At 38.1% G+C, this 13,699-nt stretch overlaps 1 protein-coding gene across 3 annotated transcripts in view; it reads left to right on the top strand.

Annotated features, from left to right (window-relative positions):
- The window catches only part of LOC309696942 (regulator of telomere elongation helicase 1-like), a 42,937-nt gene that overhangs the window by 23,643 nt on the left and 5,595 nt on the right, over nucleotides 1–13,699 (top strand). For all 3 annotated transcript variants that reach the window (XM_082518482.1, XM_082518481.1, XM_082518483.1), the window contains 16 exons: nucleotides 785–941; nucleotides 1,204–1,242; nucleotides 1,320–1,395; nucleotides 2,950–3,047; nucleotides 3,162–3,217; nucleotides 3,409–3,480; nucleotides 3,674–3,755; nucleotides 3,924–4,056; nucleotides 5,008–5,121; nucleotides 8,072–8,112; nucleotides 9,443–9,528; nucleotides 11,319–11,396; nucleotides 11,545–11,622; nucleotides 12,965–13,111; nucleotides 13,202–13,317; nucleotides 13,480–13,603. In XM_082518482.1, the coding sequence (XP_082374608.1) occupies nucleotides 785–941; nucleotides 1,204–1,242; nucleotides 1,320–1,395; nucleotides 2,950–3,047; nucleotides 3,162–3,217; nucleotides 3,409–3,480; nucleotides 3,674–3,755; nucleotides 3,924–4,056; nucleotides 5,008–5,121; nucleotides 8,072–8,112; nucleotides 9,443–9,528; nucleotides 11,319–11,396; nucleotides 11,545–11,622; nucleotides 12,965–13,111; nucleotides 13,202–13,317; nucleotides 13,480–13,603 (1,497 nt within the window). The remainder of the gene's footprint in view (nucleotides 1–784; nucleotides 942–1,203; nucleotides 1,243–1,319; nucleotides 1,396–2,949; nucleotides 3,048–3,161; nucleotides 3,218–3,408; nucleotides 3,481–3,673; nucleotides 3,756–3,923; nucleotides 4,057–5,007; nucleotides 5,122–8,071; nucleotides 8,113–9,442; nucleotides 9,529–11,318; nucleotides 11,397–11,544; nucleotides 11,623–12,964; nucleotides 13,112–13,201; nucleotides 13,318–13,479; nucleotides 13,604–13,699) is intronic.

Below are 13,699 nucleotides of genomic sequence, written 5' to 3'. Positions count from 1 at the left end.
TAGTAATTGGCTAATCTGTTTCGACACATGTGAAGCTCGAGACATTTTCTTATTACATTTAAATTTACAGTTAATGCACAATGCAAGGTGCTGCATATTTAAGGCATGATTCATCATTGAAGAATGTGATAAATATGTGACCATGAACTCAGGGTCAAGGTCAGAGGTCACGCTTTCTGAAAATCCTACTTACCCTGATGCTGAGGTGTAGCACTGGTGCCTGCCAATGTTATAATATTTTTTTGGTCAATCATTTCAGTGGTAGAGAGCTAAACAACATATTTGGGATTTTTGCAAAGCAACAATCTAAGCATATGTCATTCTTGATTAAAGCTAATTTGTTATGATTATTAATGTGAACACTGTTCTGGAACATGCTCATCCTGTTATTTTCATCTATTTATTACACGATGGCCACTTTTCCTGACAAAATCTCATTCAGCTTAATGCAACAAATGTAACTTGAGACAAAGGACTCGTTGGTTGTGATGGTCTAATGCCAGTTTGCTCCACTAAAATCTATGTTTTGTGGACACAACATTCTCAGACAAACTCTACATTTACATTACCTGTACTATCATTCTTTGACATGTAGTAACTACACACCATTTTCATTTCATTCACCGGGTTTAGAGGTTCTATATAAATAAAGTTACTATTTACAAAAACATTGGTTGCACAGACTTATAATAATGTTTAAAATGAATATTTGTTATTTGAATTATGCTGATAATTACTTCTGTTGATACTATCCCACCTGATCTGATGTCTTTTTTGTTTGCAGGAGAAGACATGTGAAGAATCAACCTCGTTTGATCTGACTCCCTATGATGTAGCCTCGGCCATCAATGCTGTGGACAGGCTGCTTGTGGAGCAGGCTAAAGAAATCAGCCACAAAGACTCTGTGAGTGAAGACGTCAACGTGGAATCCCTCAGCTCTGGTAAGAAAACCTTCGCTTATACACATGTTCCTAACAGAGTTTTCCATCTAATACTTAGAGTGTATAGTTGTTTATGAATGTCATGGTACTTTGGGCTACTTGTATACTTTAAAAGTTTGGATTTACTTCTACTTTACTAGCCTTAGTTTTGCCTTGGCCTTAGTTTCATTATTACTAGTAATTTTAGTTTATTCTTTAGTAAAGCAAGTAAAAGGTTGTCAGCTGCAGGTCTTTTGATATTTTGTCTTTTGTTTTGTTTCAGGTTTAAAGTTAGATTTGTCCACCATCGCTAAAATCAAACGTAAGTATTGTGGAGTCGGTCGTCCTGTTGGTTGGTGATTGGAGGTCTTTTTCTAAACTTGTTTTTTGCTTTAACAGAGATACTACTGGATCTGGAAGCTGCCATTGATTCCTATGATGTTCCAAGTGATAAAGGCATTACTAAACCTGGAATGTAGGTGACAGCAGTGCTGAGCAGGCTTTCAAAATAAGAGCGTATGGGTTGCCCATTAATAAACTGATTATACAGTTGTTCCAAACATATGAAAATGAATAAATAAATCTCAAAGCACACTTGATGAGAGCTTGTCCAAGAAAATAATAAATATTGTCAAAGCTTTTCCACCTTCAACAATGCAGGTTTGAAATATGATGGCATTAAAATGTTTGCGTTTTAGCTTCACTAAGATACACACATCCTTACAGAACAGATAAGAACATGTATCTGTTCATGTTTATTTTGTTGGTTCCCTGAATGCCGTTAAGGTCATGTGGAAAAAGCAGACAATGTAAGAGAGAAAGCTTCTAAGGCAACAAAGCCAGACTTGAAGTGCAGTCAGTGTAAAACATCAGTAGGATGAGGGCAAGAAACAAGACTTTAAGTGATGACATCTGACCAGGATGAGAGTAAATTTTATTTTAAAGGCGTCAATTCGTCATTTTTCCAAAACAGACTGTCGACATTTATTTCCACACACGTCTGAGTCGGTTCTGTTCCATAGAGTATGGTTCAGGTAAAAAAACACACGTCACAGGTTGGTGTGTCGTATCGCTCGTGTGTGTTTTATGCATAGATTTGTGCGTTTGTGCTTCGTATGATGTCTGTTATGTTTAAAGGCTGTCTACATCCAATTTTCATTCATGGGAATGCCCTGAGAACTTCCTGACATTTAGCACGTGCATTTCCTCTCTAACCCAAAGGTTATATGCAAACTCAATCAGAAATCATAAGTGACACGTACGAGTTCACGCTTTGACCCCTGCCTCACTCGGCTCCGCCTCCTATGTACTGCATGTATCAAACAAAAGAAAAATGCCAAAATTAGTCTTTTAAAAAAAGGCTAAAACAATGTAGCCTCAAGAAAAACACCTGATTATAACTATTATTATAGATACATTGGTTCTTATATATAATGATCATATCTATTGGATCATAAGTGGAATTTATGGAGTGATTAAGACAAATTGAACATTGGTGACATCCTACATGTTATATACACAATGTACAACATTGTTGTGCAGAAGGAAAAACTGAGATATCACATTTGATTTTTAGCAGCATGAAAAATGCTTTTCTTTTACATCCATATTTGAAATAATTGTCTATAATGTTTTGTGTGAATCAGTGTTAACTGCATACAAAAAATTTTTTTTTAAAAATGTACCTTAGTCAATTTAACCGCTGTTAAAATGGACACACAGCAGAACAACAACAAGCTCTGAGTCTGAGATCAGTTTTACTTATATTGTCATACTTTATTGCAGGAAACTGACACAAATGTTCCCAAAGTATTTTAGGGTAGTGTGGTGACACTGTGACAAATCTGTGGTTGGAGTCATGTATTTAAAATAAAACAAGAAGAAGAAAGTGGTCAGAGACTGTGTGGATAGTCCTTAGACTACCGTGACATAAACCCTAGTGGGGTTCTTCCTTAGGTGGTCAGAGAATGATTCTGAATGTTAACTGTTATAATAAACCTGCACTGCATGTCTCTCTGTTGTGTCTTAGTTTCATCTATGAGGTGTTAGAAAGAGCTCATCTGACCTACAGCAACAAGACGGCAGTCTATGAAGCTCTGGAGCAGATCATTGGATACCTGGCAGGACGTAGGACACATTATCACTTCATTTATCATCTGTAACATTTGCTGGGTGTATTATACAGATCATCTTAGTGCTACTAAGTAACAAGTGACCTGTTTGATGCATGTTTCTCACCAGAGCCCGGAATATTCCTCAATACAAGTGGACTCCAGAAGCTGTCTGATATCATACAGGTACACTTTGTATGGATATTAAGCTGTCAAACTGCTTCTTTGTTTGGGTTTTTGGATTGGTCCCATAATATTTGTGTGATTGAGATCATTCAACAAAATGATAGACTTTATTACTATTTATTGCATAAAGAGTAATTATTTAATCACCTCGTGGCGTGTTTGAGCGATCCCCTCTGTTCTGGTGTTTTCAGCTGGTATTTTGTGGTGAACCGTCAGAAAAGGACAGACAGCACCAGATGGAGACCAACACGGCTCATTTTAAGGTGTGTTTTTGTACAGTTGTGTTCATATTGGAACCAGCTAACATATCTTTGCCACACTTGATGGAGAAGTAACTGAAACTGTAACCATTGTTTCGGCATCTTAAATGTTTAATTTCTTTTTTTCTTCTTTTTTTTTTTTTTTTTCTTGAAATGAAATGACTAATGATGAGCTTGTGTCATGTGTTTGGCTCAGGTTCATATCCATCGGGACACCAGCGTTCACAAAAAGAAACAGAGTGTTGACGTGTGGGCTTCATCTTCATCAAAAAAACAAGGTAACGATGCACAGCGTGATGCGTTGGTGGGTTACATGGAGTCACATGAACTGAATGTAATATCATGATATTTTCTTTTTACATTTAGGTCAGAATGTGAACCCTGTTATGAGTGTATGAACTATTTGTACTGTAAGTAAATGTGATTTGTTTCTCTGCATATTGCAGGCAATATTCTGAGTTACTGGTGCTTCTCTCCGGGCTTCAGTATGCAAGATCTGGTGAATCAAGGCGTTCGCTGCATCATTCTGACCAGTGGTACCCTCTCTCCCCTGTCGTCTTTCACATCTGAGATGAGAATGTAAGTTAGCTGTCACTCTGACTGCACAGTTAAATTTTTCCCACCTTTATACCTGTTTAGGCTGAACACTGTCCAGAGTGAACTGTTCTTAAAATGTAAATCTTTGGTGATTTTTGTAACTCACCATGAAAGTTAATGATTCGTTTTAAAGCCAGAAGTATCAGCATAAAAAGTGGTCTTTAACATGGATAAACCAGGAATGCTGATACATTATGTTGCATTTATCTGTCAATAATTAAGAATGACTCTGACATTAGACAGACCTGTGTTTACTTGTTAGCATCCAAAGGCAGCATAGCACCTGCTGATGAATTACATCTAAAACATGTAACATATAGGTTTTTGGAAAGTTAATGTGTTTTGAAAATGTTGTAACCACACCTGGATTTTAAATTAAACAGTCAGACTGTCCAAACCAGGGGTGCCCAATCCCGGTCCTCGAGAGCTACTGTCCTGCAGCTTTTAGATGCATCCTTGTTCCCACACACCCGAATCAAATGAATGGCTTGTTATCAGGCCTTTGCCAAACATGATGGCATGCTGAAGAGGTAATCAAACCATTTGATTCAGCTGTGTTGGAGTAGGGATGCATCTAAAAGCTGCAGGATAGTAGCTCTTGAGGACTGGGATTGGGCAGCCCTGGTCCAAACGATTGCATTAACTGTTCAGAGGTTTCAGGCAGTTTTTACCCCTTAAGGGTGTGATTGTCCCCCAACCTGGCAGGTGGGTGGTGTGGACACACAGGTTTGTGAATGTGATAAATCATGAAGCGGCTGGTGTATGACTTTTAAATTGACACCGTAGGTGGATTTAATAACTCGTAACTTTAGTGTATTCACTTGATTGTCAGTGCAGCCCCTAATGAAACAGTGTTATGCATGTATCTGGGCCAAATATGTTTACTGTAATACATCTCTATATGCCAGTGAGTTTCTGCTCCTGCTGTTACAGAGAATTCCCAGTACGTCTGGAGAACAACCATGTGATTGAGCGGGACCAGATCTTTGTGAGCATCATTGCACAAGGGCCTGATGGAGCGCACCTAAGTTCAGCGTTTGATCGGAGGTCGGTATTCTTTTTTTAGCGTATGATTACTTTCTAACAGGTCGGTCAAGTTTTGCCATGTGCCTAAATACAAATGAAGGTGCATGGCAAAACTCATTTAGCTCATGGTAGTCTCTGACCTCTGGGGAAAAGTTGTCAAACCATATTTTTTCTCATCTTTTGATTTATTAGAAAGTCAAGTAAAATCCTGCTGTGTGTGTGGAAGACTTCAACTCACTTTTATATAACACTAGTTCAGGAAAACTGTCTTCTTAAGGCACTTGATATTAGAATGAACACTCCAACAATCAAACTGTTGTGCATTAGAGGTAAACTGTAAATAAGATGATTCTTATATAGAGCTATTCAGAGATTATTAAGCTAAGCACATAAAGTGGAAGAGTCATAGTAGCAATCAGTGTTCACAAGACATGAGATTCCAGATTATCTACTTTGTTTCTACTATATTACCAAAAATGAAAACACACTCACTGAAACACACTGAAATAAACAACTCGGCTACATCTGGAAAAAAAAACCAGTTGCATCAGTCAGACAATTGCAGAATATGATCAATTGGAACTGAGACCATTTAAGTACATGGATCCAGACTAACTTGCAACTGCAGCATTTATTCGATGAGATAACTAATGAAATAATTAAATCGAAGCTTTGGCTTGATAAAAACAAATTGTCATTAAATTTGAATAAAACTAAAAATATGTTATTTGGAAATAGCAGTTTAACTACAAATGTTAAGCTTCAAATAAATGCTGTTGATATTGAAAGAGTCAATGAAAATGGATTTCTTGGGGTAATAATAGATCAAAGACTTAACTGGAGAGCTCACATAAGATATATTCATTCCAAAGTATCAATAAGTATTGCAATACTAAACAAGGCAACGCAGGTATTAGACTGGACATTACTTCTACTGTTCACTGGTTTCACCTTAATTAAGTGGTGGGATTAAATAAGTTTGCATTTCTTCAACTTCTTTTTGATATCTAACTGAATCTTTGCTAAATGAACTTTTGTATATACATATACATGATCAAAATAAAAATTAGCAAGAAAACAGAACAGCAGGTTAAACTTATTACTTATTCAGACATTCTCATAGATGCAAATCTGAAAGTGCTGCTGAGCCTTCACCTGTTCAACTTGCCTTTTACATTAAACCAGACATGGTCAGAACTGCTGTCTCTTTTCTCCATCATAGTTACAGCTTTCCTTACTAATGTATTAAAGGCATTATTAACATTATTAACATTATTAATTTTTCACATACTTTGGTACGTTTTAATTTATGTTTATTTTTAGATTTGATGAAGAAAGCACCACTTTGGCTTTCTTGTCCTGACAGAACACTACAGTGTTCAGTATATCAGAACACCAGTGATGAGTTTAAAGCTTTTGAGGGAATCAAAGTGTTTGTAAGTTCAAGCCTTGGTCACAACCAGTCCAATGGACAAGGTGACAATGCAAACAAAAAAAGAAGCTGCTAAGGCAGTCACACCAGGACAAAGGAGATCCTTTTGTTGTAATTCTAGAATGCTAGCAAGGAAACACTACTATAATAATAATAATAATAATAATAATAATAATAATAATAATAATAATAATAATAATAAAAAAACCCAACTACCAGATTTATGGTTAGGATATACAAGAGGGATACCTGGAAGCTAGCAAGCATTCTGGAAACGCATGAGTAGCTAAGATATTTCAGGATACACACAAAAAATGAAGGGAGTACAAGAGAAATGGGAATTGAGGAAAAACAGAAACAAGCTTGCTGTCTGTGGTTGGACAACAGGTTGTCCTTGCAGGAAGATGAGTCCTACAACGACAATAAAGGCTGTCAGTGGCATTGAGCTATTAGATCCACATTCACAAGAAGGAAAGATCAGTGTCGCAGCAGGATACATAATAAAGAGATACATAACACTTAACATTTCCTGTTCCATAGAACGTGTTTGGTTGATAAGAGTTTAAGTAACTCTTGGTTAAATCGAAATTTTGTAACTGGAAACTGTTATCTTATTATGAAAAACCTTTCAATATAGTGCTGATTCATTTGTAAGACGTTAGACAGTTTTTGTTTGTTTGTTTGTTTGTTTGTTTGTTTGTTTTAAATAAAAAAAAACCCTGATTTGTTAACCCCTTAAAACCAGTGGGAGCGCTCCTGTAGGGTTTAGGTCAGACTTTTAGATCAAATTACCATAACTCTTAAAACAATGGGGCAATCAAAAAAATTCCAGCAGTTTCTGAAAGTATCACCTTTTTCAGTTATATTAGGGTCATTATGGTAATCCCAGGCAGGGCACCACATCTAAATCTCAGCAAACAACACAGAAAACAACAAACAGCAAAACGGTAAAAAAAAGAACCCAGATGCCCAATAAAATGTCAGTTTTCTGTAGAGCTTCATCACACTCACTCCCTCTCTCTTCTCTCAACCAACCAGTCTTTTGGGACTGCTGCAGCACTGTGCCTGGGTTTAACGTTATGACCCAAATATCACTGTATCGCTGCTTTCAGGAACCACGAAGTCTTTCAATTGAACAGATGGGAGTTACAGATGTTGAAAAACCTGTCTGATATCAGCGACAGGCTAGGCTTTAGAGGGCTAAAACAGGGGGTGTAATGTGTTAGAGAGATGTCCCTCAGAGGCACCCATACACTTTTCAATTCATGGAGGATGTGTCACTAGGAGATAAGAGCTGTTGTGGCTCAGTAAACAATGATGCTCTAAAACAGGGCTGGGGAACTCCAGGCCTCGAGGGCCGGTGTCCTGCTGCCTGATCTGCCTTATTTGTATGACACAGACAATCCCTTAGCAGTAGCAGTTGGTGAGAGTGGGAAGGAAGAGCTCCTTTTTTATATGTTACCTCATATATATTTTACTGGTTCTGACTTTGAAGTTGTTACTTGAGTGCTAAACTCAAACTGTAAATTTGTGTGGCAGGTTTGTTCCTGAAAACATGGCGTCTTTAGGCAACACCATTGGTAAGATCACAGTATACAGCATGGAAATCGTTTGATTGTGCTAACATCACCAACATTGTTAACTTTTAGCTCTGTTGTTCATGGTGATGTCATATTGCTTATTACCTTTTTGATATTGTGTTTAAGAGTAGCACTTTTTACTACAGCTTGGCAATAACTGGGTCATAAGGTAGAAACAGAAGGTACTCTTGTACCTGTGCCTATGAAGCAAAACTAATGACTGATAAGAATAGCAATATATTGATTAGACTTAATAATACTACTAATACTGGCTGATGCTGTGACATATAACATATTACTATTTCTACACTATATTGCCAAAAGTATTGAAGACAAGTGTGCGATTGTTTTTATCACTATTTTAATGATGGTGCTCGTGTTAATTTGGTCGTTGGTTGTTGATCAGTGGTCAAGACAATCATGACCGCTCATTGTTCCTCAGTGCTGCTGGTTTCAGTCATTATGCAAATGTACTGTTTATAAGGTTGGGGAAACCTGAGCTGAGACAGTCACCTGGTAGAGTGACGAAATGTCTCTACTGCTGACAACAATACATCTGTATGAACAGGATTAATGTTTTAGGACTGTCCATAAATTTATTTGCCAGTGATGTAATAAAAAATAACCATAACATGATTATAACATTTATATTTAACACACAGACATGTTTTTCTTCTGTTCTGTTTTTTAATTATAGGAAGTATACACACAGATTGTGCAGATTGTTTAATGGTGTACTAATACGACACATTAAATAATATTTACATTGTTACCTTTAAACAAAGAGTAAGGTTGTTAACACAAGGCAGGATTAAAATCCAGCATTATAATACAGAGTATCCTACTTTTTAACCATTAGTTACTATTGCTTTGTTATTATAAGGTTAATGTGAGGGGCCAGTATATACATATTCAGATGCACAGATATAGGAAGATTATTATTAGCAGGTATATGTCATATATGATATATATCATATTGCCAGTATATTACTGTAACTAATTGGTTTTGCCTCATAGGCATACGTTTTTCTATGTTATTACACCCAATTTTGGCCCGTTACCACAACTCGCCTATAACCAATGTTGATACGAGGTAAAAAATAAAAACTGCTTAGATATTATTCTGGTGATTAAGTTGTAGTAATTTGCTATTTCCATATTATTACATTTTTGGCTTTTAATGTCTCGTTATTACCACATTACTGCTGAGCTATCATAGGAAGTGCTACCATGTTGGATTGTATATGGAGTGTGAAATCTTTTGTTTTGATTGTGATATATATTTGTAAGTTATACTCACATATATTTGTAACTTGTGTTCTCTCCTCAGCTAACCTGAGCCGTGTGGTTCCTCACGGACTCTTAGTATTTTTCCCTTCCTTCCCTTTAATGGAAAAAACATTGGAATTCTGGAAAGTAAGTGGAAAGTCAGCAGAGTCACCTGAGGAAAGAAATAATAGTTTGGGCGCGGTGTTTTTAGCTTTTCTAGTGACTTTTATGTTGATGGGGTTTTTTTCCCATGAACTATATTTTGTATTTTCTAGCAAATTAGAAATCAATTTACTGGAAATTTAATATGGAGACGACTATGCCAATGCTTCTGCTACTGGTTGACTTGTCAGCAGCCAATAAGAGGTAATGGGATGTGTGACAATTGTGTCACACATCCTGTGGAACCAGGACCCCAGTACAGGAAGTCTGGATCAGGTTTCTCTGTTTAAATAGTCCAGTCTCTGAGCCTACGAGTATTAAAAATTGCAGAGAGCTTAGATGGAGCCAATTGATGAGGGGACTCGTCCAGTTCCAACTGCCTCTTAGCCTCCCGATGTCTACTCTGCCTACCCGAAAAACCAGGGCTGAGTAGCCTTGCAGTGCAGAACACCTCACTCAGGAGGCATCCTTGTAAGATGCGCAAACCATCTCAGCTGGCTCCTTTCGATGTGGAGGAGCAGTGGCTCTACTCTGAGCCCCTCCTGGATGGCTGAACTCTTCACCCTATCTCTAAGGGAGAGGCCAGCCACCCTTCGGAGGAAGCCAATTTCCACGATCTCGTTCTTTCAGTCAGTACCCACAGCTTGTCACCGTAGGTGAGGGTAGGGACCACCAGTAAATTGAGAGCTTCGCTTTTACACTCAGCTCTCTCTTCACCACGACGGACCTGTACAGCGTCCGCATCACTGCAGCCGCAGCACCAATCGTCTGTCGATCTCCCGCTCCCTTCTCCCATCACTCGTGAGCAAGACCCAGAGACACTTAAACTCCTCCTCCTCCTGGGGAGTGAGAAGCGCTGGGAATGAGGTGCTGATTCTCATTCCCAGCGCTTCTCAGTCGAACCATTCCAGTGCAAGCTGGAGGCGATCACCCGGTGAAGCCAACTGAACCACATCATCTGCAAAAAGCAGAGATCAAATTCCGCGACCATAAAACCGAATAATCAAATCACTTGAACTATACTTTTTCAGTTAACCTACTCGGAGCTAATGCTGATTCTCTTCTGATCTTTGAGAGGAGAGGGTTTGAGGAGAGAAAGAACCAAAGAATGTTAAGCCAAATTGTAAGTCCATAGTTTGGGCAGCAGTTGATCCCTCTGGCGTCTCTGCTGGAACTTTCAACTGTGAACTATGAGATCCAATTTTTTTATTTTACTTTATTTTATTTTAACTGCTCATCTTCTAGATGACAGATGGAAAACCCTTTATTTGTTCTGCACTACAGTATTATACTTGGTTATCCTTTCTCCCACCTCTCTTCCTGGATGTCACATCTTCTGAGGGGATGTCTGGGCTCACACCCATTGTGGCATCCAGTCACTGTTGTTGGCATTTAATCACTACACCTTACCATCCTCCCTGTCTGTTTCTCTCTGTGACCTTACTTCATCATGAATTTAAGCATAGTTTAAACTTCCAAATCGCTTTAACATTTTTTTATTTTCTCATCATTATTTCAATTACATAAATACTTCTTCTTATACTAATTAGAAGCTAAGAATTGCTTTCTGAAGTGTGCAAGAAATACATAAGAAATGCATATTAAAAAATAGAATGTAAAGATATCAAAAGAGTTAATCATTAAGTCAAAAGCCTTGTAACCTGTATGAACCAATTTATTTATGTTACGTTTATGTTACTCCGCAGTCAAATGGATCATTTATAACAATCTAAGATGCTGCTGTAAATCATTTCCTGCATGTGTGTCATCACCAGGCTAACGGACATGCAAACCGCATTGAGAACATAAAGCCTATGTTTGTTGAACCTAAAGGGAAGGGCACCTTTAATGACGTGAGTGTTTTTTTTAGGTATCTAATCACTTGGCTGTAAACCCCTCTATTCACATTTTCACATCTAAAAATATTTCCTAAGTTGCTTATAGTAAAAAAAAAAAAAAAAGTAAAGATCTGATTAAACTTTAGCCTCTGTCTATTCCCAGGTTATTGATGGTTATTACGGCAAAGTCAATGATCCAGCATCCAAAGGAGGATCCTTCTTTGCTGTGTGTCGAGGGAAGGTGAGGAGGCTGTCCATGAAGTCCGTAAAAGTCCTAAAATGTTTTCTGTTATCATGTTTCACCTCAAAACTTCAGCTGTATACAGTGAGTATGCAGTTGTAGTCAGAAGTTTACGTACACTCATCGTGAGCATGAATGTACAACAGGCAAATCATCCCTCTGTATACTTGATAGTCGGCGCGGTGTTCTTAGGTTTGAAGGCCTCACTTTTACTCGTCCAGTCCAGTTTTCATTGTCTGTGAAGGTCTGTGAAGTCATCCAGGTTATCATAGTCTAAGGAGCTTGGAAAGAAAAGCATTTGACCCTAGAACTGAAGAAGCTTCTCAGCTGAGAGGTGAAACGTCTTCAAGCAACTTAAAGAAGTCCAGACACTTTTCTTTCCAAGCTCCTTAGACTACCTGCTCATTGTCAACAACAACACAGTCGTTGTCTTGTTTGTCCAAAAAACTTTTCTCGAGAAATCATTTGCCTTCTCTGTGTGGGCAGCTGCAAATTCTGTTGGTGTTGAATATCCTATTTTCTCAATCTGAGGCTGACCGTTTGAGTCTCCTTCCAGAGCTTGATAAAGTGGTGAGACATCTGAGTAACTTGTATTTACTTAAATAGTTTGAACTGATGATCTTGGAATTTGCAGTTCAGAAATGTTCCAATTGGCATAAATCTACAGTTCTCATTATTAGCTCATTACTGAGTTCCTTGGATTTTCATATTGTTCTGAGTATTGGTCAATCCAGACAAATCTTGTAGTTGTAATGGATCATGATCACTAATGAGTTTATAGGCCTTGACCTCATCAAGTTAAAAGACTTTATGAAAGATTTTAGCAGATGTATGTTAATATTTGAGTTTATGCTTTTGACCCAGTGCGAATAAGAGAAAATCTCAATTAATTTAAAGTTGTGCACTCAATTTTGTGAAAGTCATAAGAGATGAGTGCTGTAACATCATTCCACCCTGAATAAAGCAGTTGGAAGAAATCATTAAAAGCCCCAAATAATCATGACTTTTATACCAAGTAAACCTCTGACCACACCTGTATATGATATTCAAAGGACATGTTGACACGAGAGGACAAGGGTGCCAAAGATGTGACATCTTTTTTTTTCTTTTGTTGACACACTGCATAACTACACAATGTTTTTGTAATGATGGCTCGTGAGTGTGAATGGTTGTCTCTCTTTGTTAGCAGTTTTATTGCTTTTCCAGGGTGCACGCTACCTCCTGTTCTGTGATGCTGGGACTAATTGGATAAACATTTAAGAAGATGCATAGACAGATTTTCTTTCATGTTAGTGTAGGGTTACACAAATAGCCGTTCTGTAATGATATCTTCTTGTGCTAGGCGAGCGAGGGTCTGGATTTTGCAGACACCTATGGTCGGGGTGTTATCATCACTGGCCTTCCTTTCCCTCCAAAGAACGACCCTCGAGTCATCCTGAAAATGCAATTTTTGGATGAGATGAATCGAAAGAAAGCTCCAGGGCTCAAGGTGAAAGAAAATTAACTATTGATGTACACTAAAAAGTTGCTCTGTCGTATTACGGTAGTTGGATCTCTCTGTCTTTGTGCGTGTAAACAGTACTTATCAGGGCAAGACTGGTACAAACAGCAGGCTTTCAGAGCTGTGAATCAGGCCATCGGTAGAGTGATTCGTCACAAGGAAGACTATGGAGCGATCTTCTTGTGTGATCAGAGGTCAGAGCTGGTTTACTTCAGTAACATCACATCAGAGGGAACATCCTCCACTATACCACACAGCAGCACACAAGCTTCAATTAAGTGCTTCGGTCACCTTATTTATTATTTATTGATGATAAAAAAAATGATTGTTAAACTAAAGGAAAACTTTCCCCACAGATTTAAAAGTGCCGATGCCCGGGCTCAGCTTCCATCGTGGGTGAGGTCGTATGTGCGCCTCTGTGACAGCTTTGGCAACGTGGTCCGTGATGTCTCGCAGTTCTTCAGGATTGCACAAAAAATGGTGAGTTGTCGCACCTGCATGGTTTATACAATGCAGCAAATTCTTGCATTATTCAGTTTTGTTAAAGAACCAGCTCATAGTACTGATTCTGATCTG

Source organism: Aulonocara stuartgranti (assembly GCF_965226115.1).
Source record: "Aulonocara stuartgranti genome assembly, chromosome: 20".
Lineage (NCBI taxonomy): Eukaryota > Metazoa > Chordata > Actinopteri > Cichliformes > Cichlidae > Aulonocara > Aulonocara stuartgranti.
The sequence above is the reverse complement of the archived record's forward strand: the minus strand, read 5'-3'. Positions and strand labels throughout refer to the sequence as shown.